At 41.5% G+C, this 16,264-nt stretch overlaps 1 protein-coding gene across 1 annotated transcript in view; it reads left to right on the forward strand.

The window, feature by feature from the left end:
• Nucleotides 1-668: 668 nt before the first annotated feature.
• The window catches only part of NPNT (nephronectin), a 47,418-nt gene continuing 31,822 nt past the window's right edge, over nucleotides 669-16,264 (forward strand). Inside the window, exons 1-3 of the mRNA XM_054383124.1 lie at nucleotides 669-739; nucleotides 2,208-2,308; nucleotides 10,341-10,391. Of these exons, the coding sequence (XP_054239099.1) occupies nucleotides 669-739; nucleotides 2,208-2,308; nucleotides 10,341-10,391 (223 nt within the window). The remainder of the gene's footprint in view (nucleotides 740-2,207; nucleotides 2,309-10,340; nucleotides 10,392-16,264) is intronic.

A 16,264-nucleotide genomic window follows, 5' to 3' on the forward strand; every position in this document is an offset into this window, starting at 1 on the left:
TTTGTGATGCTAAGATGCCCTTAGGTGCTGCGTGGGTAATACTTAAACTTGTCACTTTTCTGGTCAAGGACTAGGACATCTTATGTCACAAGTGTCAATAGCTGAGAGCTGTTAATTCTGCTTGAGCCATAAAAAACACTATTCACCTTGTAATCCTTTTGAAAACTTCATTCTGGGGCATGTTCTGTTGGCAAAAGAAGGGCAAATCTTACTACAGTAAGATGTGGCCTGTGCTCTCAGAGAGGAGCTTCTGCAGTTCAAGCTGGGAACAAAGCTCTCAGCCTTCTTAGCGTTTCCAGAGGGCGGGTTTTGCCTCGCTTGGCCCCTCTGGAAAGCGCTGGGGTTCCGTTCCCAGTAGGTCCTTCCCGAGCTGTCCCGGCACGGCTGGCACAGGCTCAAGGGCAGGACTCTGCCGGCGTGCGCTGCACCGCGAGCCGCCAGGTGCCCTTCAAGGGGGAGGTGCGCGGGACCGCGGGCGCCTCTGCCGGGGGCGGGCGGCTCCGTGCAGCGCCTCCTCCGCCCGGCCGCGCGGCGAGCGGGCGGGCACAGAGCGGGGCTCGCCACTGCTCTGGCGCTGTCGGAGGCAGCCGGACAGCCGGTGCCCCGTAGTCCGGCCTGCAGCGCGGCGGTGGGGAGCGTCTTCGCCACCCCCGCCCACCCCGCCGGCCATGGAGCTCTCCTTGCGGCTGCTCCTGGCGTCCTGCCTGTCCCTAGGGGTGGCCGGGGAGTTTGACAGAGGGTAGGTGCCGGCTTCCGCGGCGTGAGCGGAGGGACGGTGGTCGGGGACCGGCCGGGCACGGAAGCTGGTGTTTCCTCGGGTAGGTCGGAGTCCCCACGGGGAGAGCCGAGGAAGCCCGAGCTGTCCCCTGGGCTGGGGGCTTCGGCGGCGGCTGTAATGGCCCGTGGGCTCTTAACTGCCACCAGACAGTGGGGCGCGAAATGGCGGCGGGGGGCTTGTTCCCGGCCGCTGGGGCTGCCTTTCGGTTCCCCGGAACTTTCGGCGGGGACTTGTCCCGGTGCTCCGGCCCCACAGCCGCGAAGAGGTGCCTGCGGACACGGCTGGCTGGCTGGCTGAGGGGCCTGGCGAGCAGCCGCAGGTGGAGGCGCGGGCTGGTGGGACCCGGTGTCACTCGGTGCCGCTCCCGGATTGCCTCGACGCGGGGTCTCGGCTCCGTCCACCGCCGTTGTCCCACGCAAGGGGAGTGCCGCGCGGTGCTCGGCAGCCTAAACCCGGGCTTGGGGATAAAAAGTTTATTGCTCTGGCAGGGTTGTGTCCTGCAGGAATTAAAAACAAAGCGCTTGGCGTGCTGCAAAAATAAAATTAGTTTATTGACGCCTCGAGGCACTTGAAACAGAATACGGCAGAGGCTGCAAATCAAGTTTTAACATGAAGCGTAGTGAAAGTAAATGCTCGGAGAGCCTGCGCCTCATGGGTTGTACCGAGCCGTGTCAGGTGTAGGGAGCAGCCGGTTGGAGAACTCATGGATGCTGCACGGGGGCAGCTGCCCGCCGCAGCAGCCCTGTGTGCCCAGAGATCAGCCAGCATCAGCTCCTCTCCAAGGATTGCTTTTTAGGATTGCTTTGCTCAAATGCAGCGTTTACCTGATTTCAGCTGGTTATTAAGTAACTTTAATGATTTAAGTCAATACTTTGTGACTTCTTGAGACTCTGGCATCTTTGGACCAAAGAAAGACTACAGCTAATCTTTGGTATTTAATTTTTGTTTGCTAGTTTTGGAAGCTTTTTGGGGGGTTTGTTTGTTTGGTTGGGTTTTGTTTTACTCTCCCTTTAAAGTTTCACTGAGAAATTTTGGCCGTATATTGTGAAATAAACCAATGCTGGAACTTTTATGATGGTGCCTAATTCAACATCATAAATATATGTTTCAGACTTAGTTTCCAAGAAGTTATTCAATACCAACCTGGGAGTGGCAGCAGTGAGCGTATTGCAAGGCATGTCAGGTTTTCAGGCTTTACAAAGTTATGGTAATTTCCCCATTTACATTTTTCTGAACTAAACGGAGTAGCAATGATAGGAATATAGCCTCAGCTTAGAATAGTTACTGCTTTTTTGGTTTTAATTTTCTGATACATATTTCTATGCAGGGGAGGTTTTTGCTGGTCTTTTATTATTTGTTTTCTTAATCTAAAATAGTTTCAGCTAGTCCCACAGTGTTTCACCAGACTTTTTGGAACTCCTTTGTTCAGGTGGCCCAGGCAAATAGTGTCTTCTGCAGGACTGTGCCGGTTTGGAAGTCGAATTGACTGCTGCTGGGGCTGGGCCCGATTGTCCTGGGGACAGTGCCAACGTGAGTATCATTGCTGCTGGGGCTTCTAGTCACTTGTAGAAAAGGCTTGTACACACCTAGTCACGTCTTTCACGTGTTCACACACATTCTTAAACCGCAGGGCTTAGGGCTTTTGCACGTATGAGTCTGACCCACTTAGAAGGATGCTGTCACATTAAAATTCTATTATTAAGTGTACTAAAAATTTATGTAATCAAGTAAGGTAAACTTTAGGGTAATAAAAATTTGTAAATTTCTGTTTGGATTCTGGTCTATTTCATGCTCTGGTCTAATAGCCTGATGTAACACTGCTGTGTCATGTTACAAACACTGCAAGGTGAGAATATTTGCACCCAAGAAGGAGACCCAAATTGCTGATATTTCACTTAGAAAGTAGATGGAAATATTTCCGGTTAATAGGAAGTTCAAACATTCGTTCAGTAACCCCAAACTGAAAGAATAAATCTGCCTGACAGCATCCTTTTACTGGGTCACATGTGAAGAGAAACATCTCTGACATTCTCATATCTGTCTACTCTCTTTGATGTAATTGCAGGATAACCAAGCAGATAAGTCTTCATCATTAACTACATCTTCAAAAGGTACTCTGTAGTGGCAGCTAGCACTGTGTAGAAGTCAAATTTGTTAGGAGTGTCACAGAGACCTCAGCTTGTTAAAATTGCAGCCATTGATAAAAGAAACACTCTCTTGCGTGTTTAACAGTGCATGTAAGAGTGATATCCCCTCAGCTTTTGCAGGAAAGAACCTATAAATATTGCTTGTCATTTATTTTTCTTATTTAGATACAAATGTCTGCACACTAGTTCATTTTTCTGCCAAGTCATTTTAAAAGTAAAACAGGTATTAAATACTTCAAGTTGCTTAGTCTGCAGGGCAGTGGCTGTAAGTGGTAAATATTAGGGAAGAGGGAAACAGGATTGGCATTACAACAGTAGGCTCTCAGCAAAGGTTTTGTTCAAATCTGTAAAGAGCAAGACTGGCTTCTTCCTTTCCAAAAGTGTTTAAAGCCTCCAATGTTTAATAGGTACATAAGATGGCTGATTGAAAAGCTATGTAAAGTACTGCTGGAACGTAGCATACCTTTTTGTTTTTTGATGCAGAGTTCTCAGGTTGATCTCTCTCAAGCCATACCAGGAATTGTTTTGATGTTTAGGACTCTAACTGGTATAAAGCAGTCCTTTCCTTGGCATGAATGCTTATAGAGAAGAAAGGAGAATGTGAAGTGGGTTGATTGAGGCTACTCCAGAGATGATAGAAGCTGTGTCCATCTCTCATAATGTAGTTTTGTTTGAAAACTAAGTGTTCAAGGCCACAAAGGCTTAACTGGAAAGTATCAATAATTCATTGTTTAAAAAAACACAAGAACAAAACAACAACAGAGCAACCACAAAACCCCCACAACAACAAAAACCAAACCAAAACCCAACAACCAACCAATAGAACCCCTCCTGACATTAAAAGGATCTCACTGTGATACTTTTCACAGACAAGCTGTCTCATGTTGTGACCTTAAATAGCAGCTCATGTTTAAGTGGAAGTCAGTGTCTCCCTCTTGCCAAGTCTCATTTGGGGTTGTATTTTTATGATCTTGGGAGACAGGAATAGCTATCAAAGACTCATAACTGAAAGTTGAAAACAAGACAAAAGTAATAGTACACAAAGTACTTTTTATTTTTTTCTCTCTGAATTTTGTAGTGCCCAGTTTTCAGGTATCATAAATGCTCTTTAGCTTTAAAAAAAGCTGGATGAATTCGCACCACATTCCACTGCATTTTAGTCCATCATTCACAGATTTGTTCTCCATGCTCATTTCTGAGATGGATCTTATGTGGTCATCTCCAGTAGTTTAGTCCAGACTTTCGAAAGAATTCAATTATCAATTAGGTATCTAAATGCTGGGGTTTTTTCCCTCTTATGTTGACACGCTGGGTGCGGATGGTTTTTGAATCACTGGTTCAGAAGAGACTGAGATATTTGGGTGAAGACCTTATTAAAAACTTAGAACCTCTTTTTAGTTTTCAAATGGCAGCCAAACTCTTAGCAAAATAAAGCAAGGAAATGTGCCCCAGTTGTGGGTGGTGAAAATTCCAGTCATATCACAGAGTGGGAGATCATGCTAAATGAAAGTGAATCTTGCTAGTGCTTGCAGCTAAACAGAAAATCTGTAGTCAACTCTTTACCTTGGGAATGTGATGTTCAGTATGAAGGATTAATCTGGCACAGAAGGCAGCATTCCAGGCCTCAAAGGAATACTTGAGTGTTTTACTGTACCAAGGGGTATCACTGAAAAATTTCCCAAAAGCACACAATTTTTTCTCCTGTTTTCTCTATAGAGAAAGGCAAACCTCTCAGTCCTATCCCCAAAAGGAGTGGTATAAATACATGTCAGACTTTTCTTTACTAGATGTACGTTCTTTGCTCTCTCTACTATAAATTGCATTTGGACAATGAAAACATGTATAGAGTCAAGGCTTAAAAATTACTAGTAAGACCCAATGTACAAATGAGTCAAAAAAAAAAAAGAAGCTGTAAATACTCAGGCAATAATGCTAAGCTCTTTACTAGTGAGCTGGAAGTGCTTTTCCCAAACTAGTTGAGCCATCCTTGGTATGCCTGCAAGTGCTACAGCACCTTTGGACTCTCACCTGCTTACTCATGCATAATTTACTGTGTAGGCACTAATTACCTCTGAATTTATCTTTCTGACAATAAATGTAAGGCAAGAGCCCCACTGGAGCCAGAAAGTAGCAAGAATATAAGCTCCCGTACATGAGGGAATTGTCCCAGTTTATGAAGATCTCTGAGCCATGATGAGCCATGGGCAAGTGATCACTAATGTAGCTGGATACATTTTCTGCTGTCCAGCTGATCTGTGCCACCAGATACATGCGGGAGTGCCTTCTGCCCACGGCTACTGAGAAAAAAAGGTGTTGGTTTAAACCAACTGTGTGATCCAAGGTAATGGTTTAATTGTGACAGAGATTCAAGCCTATATATATCAGCTCTAACAGAGTTGGAGCGTGGCATGGCTGACAAGTGGTAACCTATTAAGCCTTGGTAATCCAGTGCTCCTGATCTTCCATCCAAAATCCCTCCATACAGTTGCAAATGGAAACTGAACTGTGTTAGCTAACCTTGCATTTGTGAAGAATTACTCCGTGGAATAATTACTTTTATGTCCCTTTGACTGACACAGGAGTGCACACGGAACGTGATGGAGCTTACTGCTGCTTAGTAACGCAAGTCAGCATAACTCAGCTGTTGTCTTCACGTTGTAAACATGTAGGAAGACCTTGAAGTCAGGTCCCTCCTTTAACTTATGCTCTTCCTTTAAAACATCCCTGGTCTTCTATTAATAAATTACACCAATCAAGACTTGTACATGTAAGGAAGTGCATGTAGATCTGATCTGTCTCAGCAAACTTGCTTCCAAAGTCTGTTAGTGTCAGCTGTAACATCTCAGCTAGCAGAAATATTCTCCTTTCAGTGACATGAAGTTTCCTTCATAAATGCCCTTACCGATTCCAGGGAATGCACTTAGGAGATGTCCCTCCAACTGAAACAATCAAGAGGTTTGAAATAAATTGGATTTTTTTCCTCTTTTCTTGCAGGTTGTGAACACCAAGGTCCATTTTGAGACTGATGCAAATATAGTCATTTTCAAAGGGGCTGAGCAAACATAACTCAAATCCCTTGGCATTTCTTAGTCCTTTTAAATTGAAGATCCATCCACACATTTGGTAGCCTCATCTAGATTTAGAGCTGTGATTATATTCCATCATTGACATGGCTAAGTAGCTTTTCTCTGGTGTATATAAAAACCATGATTATTGGTTAAACCTGGTGTGTGGAAAAGCTAATTTGGAAGCAGCAGAAATGTTGAAGGGGCATCTCTTAGTTCGTGTGACCCATTGTTCATCCTGACCCTTTATGCTGATGGACTCACAGCATCAGTGCTTTAAAGTTAGATGTTAAGTATCCCAGTTGAAATCAGTCCAAAAGTCCCATGTTGTAGCCCATCTTGTGGGATTTACTTGCATCTTAATAAGTAGTAGTGGGAGTAGTAGCTCTGAGAGTAATCACACAAAAGCCTGCCCATGAAAAAGGGTATGCTGATAGAGTGTTTAATGAGATGTGTGTGAAAAACAGGGCTCTTGTCTTGCACATTTGTGTTACTGTTGTGCACACAGCAAAATGATACCTCAGGGCAGAAGAGGAGAGCACAGAGAGTTTCTTCTGACACAGTAGGGGTTTTTGACTTCTGTGATAGAGTGTTTTTGATGAGGGCAGGTATAAGCAGTACACTTTCAATTCATAACTCTTGCATTGTAAGGCAGCTGCATCTGTGGTACAAAGTGTTGTCCTAACCCAAAACCCATTCAGTGGGTTTTAAGGCCTGCAGGGGAAGCCAAGTTGGGGTATGCATCATTGCACACATCTTACACAAACACACTTCTATGTGCCAGTAAAAAGAAAAGTGCTTTAGGAAGTTGATTCAACTTTTTTATTTAAAAAAATGTTATTCAGCATAAATTTTCATGGCTTGAAATACCTGGGGGAAGAGAACTTCCAGTACTTGTAGGGCTGGAGCTCAGCTCTTTGAGCTGTATGAGGAATGTCAACTGCACAATAGAAAAGTCACCCATTCTTGTGTTCTAGTTACTGTAGCCTGGGAGACTTGCTGAAGCCTGTCATCTCATCCCCCTAATAAAATGTCTGTGACAGTATTTTGCAGGGATGGCTGCCTTCCTCTGTGTTTCTCAAGGAAAGGATAATCTAGACCTTGTTGTCATTTGCTAGGCTAGAGGTGGGCCAAGCAGCAGCAAGGTCCTTGGAACTGCTGCTGACTGACCCTCAATGATAATCTGGTGGGCAGAAGTCAGCTGTGAACTGAGGGATAAGTGATGCACTCCAATGCAAAGACTTCTGTGAGAAATAGTGTGATGCTTTTTATTCTTCATTATGAAAGGTCTGCCCTTCAGTTTCCAACAGGCCCTGCTAGGGGTTATCAGACAAACAATTATTTTTGGGTGCTTTTACCACTAATCCATCTGGGTTCCCTGAAAGTTATTCTTAGAGGTAATGGTCTGCCTGCCTTGCTTTTAGCTGGCTTACAAATTTCTCTGTAGTTCTTTTAGAAGCCATAAAAATGGTTGCCACATATGTGTGTCTTTTGTGAACAAAATACACCTGCTTTGTACTTGGCTGCATGTCTGTTTGTAATTGGTTTGAATGTTAGTTATGTGTAGTCACGGTGCATTAAATCTGCCTTTTGCTTCAAAATTTTAACTGCAGTTTAACAGCCAAGAACTGTAGAAAGAGATGCTGCTTTAACATAGATTTGAAGTGTTAAGCAACATTTTTCTTATGAAAAGCAATATAAACCAGCTTGAATTCTCGTTCTGGATTACAGTTTGGACAACTCCTTTGCTAGAGGTGATAGCAAAAAATGCCTTATTTTGAAGTGTTCACACATGTACAAAATAGAAGGTTGGAGCTGTAGCTTCTATAAACAGATGCAGATCTACAGTCAGAGGTTGGCAGGAGTCTGCAGGACTGTTGCAGTCAGTAGAGGATACTCTAGATTTTGCCTAGAGGGCAAAAAATTCTACCAGCAGAAGATGCTTGACAAGAATAAAGTGCCACTGAACATTGATTTTAGAAGTGATGTTACTTCATCACTTACTTCAATGTTTAATTCTCCTTAAATGATTACGAAGTCTCTATCATATGTCTTGAGAAGGGATTGTGAAGATGAGTGTGCTCTTTAAGAGCATCCATCTGTTGTAACTCCCTGTGCTGAGGTTTGAGTGTGCTACTTGGGGAGAAAAACAAGACTAAGTCAGCAAAGTAGTTTCCCACCACCTTACAGTAAAACCATGACAATTGGCTTGAAAGCCTAGGAATGGAGCAAATGAGAATGTATGCAGTAGCCCGTTAGTGAAAGTATAAGACAAGCCATCAGTTTACACCTACCCTTATAGCACTGCATCATTAAAAAATGTTCATTGAAGGATGTCAGGTTAGCATTAAGATTTAGTCAATCCTAGCAGAAAGCATAAATATTTCAGGAGGCTCTTAAGAGGACCTGCAAGGAGAAGAGGAAGCCTTGTACAAGCTGATATAGCAGATGAAAGCATAAAACCAAACGCTTTGCTGGGAACTGTGCATGCTGCTGCCTTCTTAGAGTGGTGAAGAAACTTAGTGTCTGTATGCTGCTCCTGTCCTAATAAGCTGTGTATCTGTATTGTGCAATCTGTTTACAGAGATGCAAGGGGAAGGGGGAAGGAGTGGCTGTGCTCTCATTGATGCCTGGGAGACTTTGTATGACCAACAAAAATGTTGCTGGGAGTTTACCAATATAAATCATCTCATGCATCAATGGGAGAAGAGGCCATGAGCTGCTTAGGACTTCTGTTTCTTGCACATAACAATGCTTTCAGTGGAAATGGCAATTCTGTATAGCCCAAGATGCACAGAAATAAAACACTGGTTTTGTCAATAACAGGCCATGAAAATACTGGCTTCCAGGAGGCTGATTTACTAGCAGAAACCTTCTTAAAGTCAGTAGGTTTTGTTGCTGACAATGTGGTTGCATGAATGCAGTCTGCCTTAATGCATTGTTTTGGCAATGCTTAATTAATAGCGATATGTTTAATTAATAGTGATATGAATAGCATATCACTATTAATAGTGGTATGCTTCTTACCAGCTGACCAGTATTTTTGTGCATCCCTCGTACTTTTCAAAGAAAATGCATTTAATACAGAATTGCAATAATGCTTTATTACTGCTATGCCAGAAAAAAATGAGGTTTTGCTATTTTTATTCAGTTCTTTTTCAGTTTAGAATCTTTAGGCTTTTGAAGACATGACTTTACTATGTTAAAGATACAGTATCCTTTTCCACTTCCCCACTGCATTTGTCCTGCATGTTATACACAGAAAGAACAATAGTTTTGCAGTCAATTTTTTTCCCCAAGGAAATCCCAATAGGAACATGATTTGACCATTTACAACTGTAGTTTATTTGTATGTGGAGGTTCCCTTAAAGCCCAGTAACACTTGCGGAGCCTCTCTCCACTGTGACAAATCCTAAGGGATTTTCTGGATAAGAGTGATTTAAACCAATATAAGTTGCAGTCATAGCAAGCCCTGAAGTGTTGGTCACATACTACTTAAAATACAAAGACCTGCTGTTGCTTAAGTCCCAGCCTTTTATAGTAAGGATGTGTAGTCTAACAAGCTATGCTGCTAACATTAATTTTACTGGCAAATAAATGGATTTAAAGTAAGCCTGAGACATAAATCTGTGTTTCCACCTTACTTAACTTTTGCAGCGTATCTTGGTTCATATGGTAGTAAGAACTAAAAAGGTCTCTAAGGATTAGTTCTAATGTAGATTACATGGAAAATGTAAACATTATAAAAATGACCAATACATTTATATGCCAGCATCTTCATTGGTTGCAGACGTTCAGATACTTATGAATGGTGTAATTTTAATTACTCTCAAATTAGCATCCAGATACTAAGCCTTTATGTTTGCCCTGTGGACATGCAGCACTAGGAATATATGTCTATATTTAAATGCAAGGATACTGTCTCTTTAAGAAAAGCATTTATGGTCTGTTGATGGAAACATTGAACCTAAACTGTGAAATAGGAGAGTTTTTACAACTGTTGTACCATGTGAAACATGACAAAGTCTGGCTCCTTAGTTGATTGAATAAGAATAGCATCACGTCATTATATTTAATTACTCTTGCGTGTCAGATCCTCGTTAAATCTCATAATGAAATACTGCTCTAAGGTATTTCCATTTTTAAATGTGTACCAGAATATTTTTTATTTTTTTTTTTTTAATTTCAGAAAAGCTCTGAATGTTGAATGTGTGTTAAGTCTCCAGGAATGTAACAAGTTGATAAAAACCCCAGCCAAGTCTATCCTCTTTACAGGAGAGAAAAGAAAAAAAAAAAAAAACCAAGCTGGAATTTCTTTTTTTTTTTTTTTTTTGGATATTTGTTTTGCAGCTTTCTACGTCTTAAGGCAGAGAATAGCCAGCCTAAGGTGCCAGCTCAAAGGTTAGCTGAACATATTTCTTGAAATAATTTTGGTGAGGTTATGACTTGGAATTACAGCCTCTAAGTCAGAAGTTTACATGGAAACTATCATATGTGACAAGAAGATGTAGATGTTCTTCTATTTTTTTCCTTCTCTTAAACACTCATTTGGGGAAGATGAAGGGGAAAGGAAACTAACAGGGCTGTTTTGTCCTAGTCATCTATCCAACAAGATATTTATTTTCTGAATGTTTCTCACTATTTTCTTTTTTCTTTATCTTATCCTCAAGCCCCAGGCAGTATTTTTTTTTTCCTTCTTGCAAATTGTTTATTCTCCCAGCCTCACATTTACAAGCTGTCAGACTTGGGAGGCCTAATTTGGTTTTACAGGATTGAATGATGTGCAGTGGGAGGTCACTTTGGGATGGCTAAAGCACTCCATTGTCTGCTTTGCACCTCGACTACAGGTTGTCATTCCCACCACAGGGAGACTGCTCTACATCAGTGTATAGCCAGGCATGTTAGAGCAAAAGGAAATCAGCACTAGGTACATTGGTACCCAGGGCTGTAGTCTGCTGCTGCTTAGGAGCTGATGCATCTTGCTTATGTGTCCCTGTGGCAGGAATACCAGTCTTTAGAAAGGGGGCAAAGCAGTCAGCTGACAATCCACCTGTGAAAGTCAGCTTTGTTACTGTAGTACAGAAGGTACTCTCTTGAAGGCAGTGGGTATGCTAATAAACAAAAGAGCAAGGCCCAGTTTTTCTGCCACCACACACAGAGACACTCATGCTAGCCTGCTTCTACCTGCTGGAATTGAGCAGCCACACAGAAAGATTCAGGGAACAAACAGGCATTTGAGATGATAGAGCCCCACTCTTTAAGCAGTTACCATGAGTCACTTGAAAAGCAAGCATGGAAACATAGACAAAGCATGTTTTTTTTCTTGTTTTTCTGATGTTGCATTATGCTAGATCAATTTTTCACTGATTTTTAAAAAGAGTGTTTAATGCATAAGCATTAGATTAAGTTTCAATGACTTCATGAAATCCTATTGATTTTGGTGTTACCCAGTTATGCACGCTTTTAAGTGCTGTTCTGAATCACAAGGCGTTCATGAACCCAGGGTCTGGATTTGTCTGTGCAGTTTAGAAGCACATTTGGCAGCAGTCACAGCCAAGCAGAGAATTCCCTGCAGTGAACAGCCCACACTGGTTGCTGTTTGCCATGTTCATGTGCTGTTAGCAGAATCCTGTGTGCAAACTGAGTAACTGAATGACCTGGGCAAAGCGTAGCCGTTGTGTGTGAAAAATTACGAGCTGCTTACTTAATGAAACTCCTCCCTTGAGGTGCTCCAGGCCAAGCTGGAGGAGGCCTTGAGCAGCCTAGTCTAGTTGAGAGGCATTGCTGCCCATGGCAGGGAGGTTGGAGTAGATGATCTCTAAGGTCCCTTTCAACCCAAGTCATTCTGTGAAGTCTAAACGTGCATTTTGACCGCAGTTGTTACCGGGAATGGTTACGAATGAGTGCAAGTAATTTGTAACCAAACAGTCGGGCGTTAGATACTATTATTTTATCTAATGATATTATCAGTCTCTAGTAATGGAAGGGGGTCAAGGATATTTATTGTCTTTCAAAAAGTAGAGCAAAGGAATGTTTTACATACAAAATTGTCTGCCTCAGGTTTACTAAGCTCTGCGAGAGATGTTTGTTGTGCCTGCTAGTATGCTTATTTGGGAAGCAAAGTGTGTTTTTTTTCAGATGTAATTCTGTAGTGCGAGTTGGGAGTATGACATGTCTTTACACCTACTGGTAACTGTGGTAGGTTAACTTTTATGTGTTCTCCTGCATTTGTATGTAGTTAAACAAAAAATACTAACTCTGAGAAAGCTGCAGTGATCTGTTCCACAAATTAGACCATACGTTTGGGATCCTAGATCCAAATTACTGTGAATAAGACAGATTTATTTTCTTGACTGTGTGTTTATGCAATTGCGTAATTTGCAAAGAATTGCAAAAAGTACACAGAAGGAGACAGACATGAGCTGAAGTTGGCTCTGAGGAGGAAAAGTCTAGACCTTGAGATTGTGGTCTGTTAGCAACACGGGAAAAAAAGGAGCTAGTTTCAGGTGAAGGAGGAAGCCTGGAGGACAGCTGCTTTCACCAGTGTGCCAAGTATTGTTATCAAGTTGGTGCTGAGGCAACTCAGCCCCAAATTGGAAGTCTGTTCTGCATTCAGCAGTGTGAGAGGCTACAGTGAAGGTTTGTGCAGCTGAATAGTATGTAATCATCTCTGGGCTGAGCCACAAATTAATTCCTGTGGTTGGGAAACTGAGTATAGAGGAGCTGAGATTTAGAGTCAGAAGAAATCAAGAGTCTGTATGTTACTTGGGAGGAGAGGGCAGAAGCAAGGCCATTTGAGTAGATGGTCAGCATAGTTTGTTTCAGATGTAGGTATTCTTACGCATAATTTTAGATTTCAGAAGAACAATAGAAGTTCAAGGACAGGTCGGGTGGGTGCTGTCTGGCATTTTGAGGCAGATTTGAGTGGAGTGATGCAGAAAGAGCAATTTAAAGAGACTGAGGGCAACTTCTGTTGGTGAAAATTCTTGTGTGCACCATGCAAGAAAGCAAAGGCAAGGAATAAGAAATAACTAGTAAGGAACAGAAATTAAGAGGCAAAGCAGAGAAAAAGAATTCAGAATTATACACACAGTTATACTTAAGGCTGTTCTGGTGAAAAATATGGCTAGGAGTGTTGGAAAACCAGAAAAAGAGTTAAGTTGGTAGAGAAAGCTCAGGGATTTCCATTGCTGACCACAAATGAGGAGGAGGAGTTAGGCAGATAGAAACCAGGCAGTGGAACCATCTGATTGAGACTTCACAATAGTGTTTGGTAATTAAGGAATAGGTCTTTACTGTTAATTCTAGATGAGAAGGAGTAGAGGGGACAGCATGCTGTAGCCACCCATGCCCTCAAAAGGCGAGAAGCTTAGTGCAGAGCAACAGACAAAACCTGAGGAGGACTTCCGAAGCAGTTCTGCAGGGAGAAAATACAGATAAAAAAATAAAATAAAAAAAAAACAACAAACCATGATTAGTTTATTTAATGTGTTTTTAATTTATTGTATTTATACAATTAAAGCATAATAATTAAGAATGATTGAGTTGTGTTTAGACAGCTCCAGCAGCTGGTAGTGGCTGGGAAGATTGGTGGTTTCTGGCTTTTACAGCAGCATTAACACATGCTAGCAGCATGTGCATTGGACCAGAAATTCCTTTTCCCTTTCTCCCACACTTGAAAAAAAAAAAAAAAAAAACCAAACCAACCCTAAACCAAATTCATTAATTCATGTTTCAGTTCTTTGAGTTATTTTTACAGGAAGTTTAATTTTTCCTGAAGTTAAAGCAAGACTTAAAATGCTACAGTCACCACCTTATTTTAGAGGAAGGGATAGTTCTCAGTTACCTTTAAAATAGGTACCCTGCTAGATTTATGGCCAGTTAAAGGGCTTTAGGATACCTCCTTGATTCCTTTGCAGTTGGTGAGAACTGAGACAGAGCAAGCCTTCACATCTAGCACCATCCCCAGGAAAGTAAAATGATCACACTGAGTAATCATGACACCAGAGTTTATTTGCAGATATCTCTTGAATGAATCGGGCAATGAAATTAAATTGAAAGTTTAGTTGCAGTTTATTCTGTTGCCTAGATAAATAAATAGCTAAAGATGAAGATAGCTGTGCTTAGGATTTGTTTCTGTCTGCCTCAGTCCACACTGCTGCCTGATGGGCGTGCCAGGTTATAGGCTTTCAGAGAGGAAACCTTGGAGAAGTGGTATGCCTTTGCTGATGTTGATTCAGCAATAAATTAGCAAACTTGGCTTTAGTGGCCTTGTCCATACAAGTGTATTCTTGTCCTTAAAACAACTATTGTTATAAAGAGAAAAAAGGTTTTGCTTCTTTTTGGCAAGCTTTTCTGACTCGACTCTTTTAGACTTCATTGCCCTAAGCATGGAAGAGAGCAACTCTCTCAGCCTGCTGTAACTCCACACTGTCTACATTTGCTTCTTGACGAGCAGGGAAGTGAGTGTTACATAGCAGGCTGAAGTCCACAGACATGGCTTGCTTCAGTCATTGAAAATGTGAGTTAATTGGAGGAAAATTATATTCTGTTGGTTGGGGGGGAACTTTTTCAGTTGTCCAGATGTAAAGAATACTATCTGGGAGACTTTTTCTTCCTCACTACTTATGAGTCTAATGGTGTTAAAAAGAAGAAAAAAAAAGCAAACAGGATGAGTTCCGTGTGTGTGAGCAGAGCAACTGAAATAGTCTAATCTGTTCTAGCTGGAATTTTGCAAGAAAATAAATGGAGTGGAAAATTCAAAGGGAAAAAAAAGCCAGTTGCATCAGCATAGATGGTGTATGCCTAGGCTCATACCACACAGCTGAAATAATGGCCTGCTAATAAAAGAAATGCTGAAAGTCAGGCTCAAGCTTATTTTTATACCTGAATCTCATTATTGACTATGTTCAAATGGAACCCTTCTAGAGTCAGTAAGTGTATCTCTGCTGCCGTATCAGGGCAGCTGCTCCCTTGGGGAAGAGAGTATTTGGAGAGGCTGCAGATGGCAGAGCCTGAGCCAACTCACCTCTCAGGGGCTGGAGTGGAGTGGGAAGAGTACATAGGTGTCACTGGTGGAAGCCCAGCATGTGCAGACTTGGCTGAATGCCCTCTGCTTCTTAAATCCTGAGCAGCATGCAAAGCCCCTTTCAGGTTCATGGGGCAGTATGCGAAGTACCTGGTGAGCAGCTTGATTCCTGATAGGACATGCTGTGAGATGTACCTGTAGTGCTGGCTGAGCTGCAGGTGTTGCTAAGCTTCCTGCAAAGCATTTTTCTTTTGTGTTTATAATACTTAAGTAGCTGAAGTGCACAGAATATATTCTAATAAACAGGATTTCCTTAAGTATGTGCTTTTTGAAATATGCCTTTCAGTAGTCTAAGCAGCCCCTTAACATTTTAATTAAGAGATTTTTTTTTTCTGAATGCCATTTCTTTTTTTCTGGACAGTGTTTATTGAGAAAAAAATTCTTGCATGGAGTAGAAACATCTCTCTCTTGTTGCCTTTTAAAATATTTTGTAAGACACTGTTCAAAACCAGGCTGCACGCTCATGTTAGGAAGATCTGTCAAGAGGAGTGCTGTAGATTTATACCAAGATTTTATGTTCTCAGGGATATCACTGGCCACATATATAATGTTGAAATAAAAATGCCTTGATAATGAAGGGCAAATGCAGTCCTAGAACTGGAGCGAAGTCCTTCTACATTAACAGCTGCTTCTATGTGGAAGCATTTGTTGGACTTGCTGTTTCTGGATGCTTTGAATCTCATGGAAAAGATCTAGAACATCAGAAATGTATTTACATAGTTCTTCCACAACCAAAACTAATCTCTTGTTTCTGTTTTTATTTTGTTTAATTCAACCCTCTTGAACCGCTTGGCTAGAATACAAGCTACAGTCTTGAGTGTCTTCTGAGAAATTTCTGTTAAATTGCACCCTTCATACATGTAGTTTTGTGATAAAGTCTGTTGTCACACCAATTAATATTACAGCTGGATCTAGTTCGTCACTTGCAAATTCAAAATGTTACTATTAGTTTTGAAAATGAACTTAAAGCCAGGGTAAATGGTAAATCTTGATTACAGTGTTCCAAGTTACGTCACCTCTGACTTCAGTCTAATTTGTATCCCTCTAAAACAGTAAGCTCACCAGAATTTTGCATCTATATTTTGTTACACAATGATAAAATTTTAAAGTATAGTAAATACTGAGTTTTCCAGTAGGTTGAAACAGTACATCAAGTAATGGAAGTTTCTAGTAAAAAAGATTTGGA

This window comes from Indicator indicator, chromosome 8, assembly GCF_027791375.1.
Source record: "Indicator indicator isolate 239-I01 chromosome 8, UM_Iind_1.1, whole genome shotgun sequence".
Classification (NCBI taxonomy): domain Eukaryota; kingdom Metazoa; phylum Chordata; class Aves; order Piciformes; family Indicatoridae; genus Indicator; species Indicator indicator.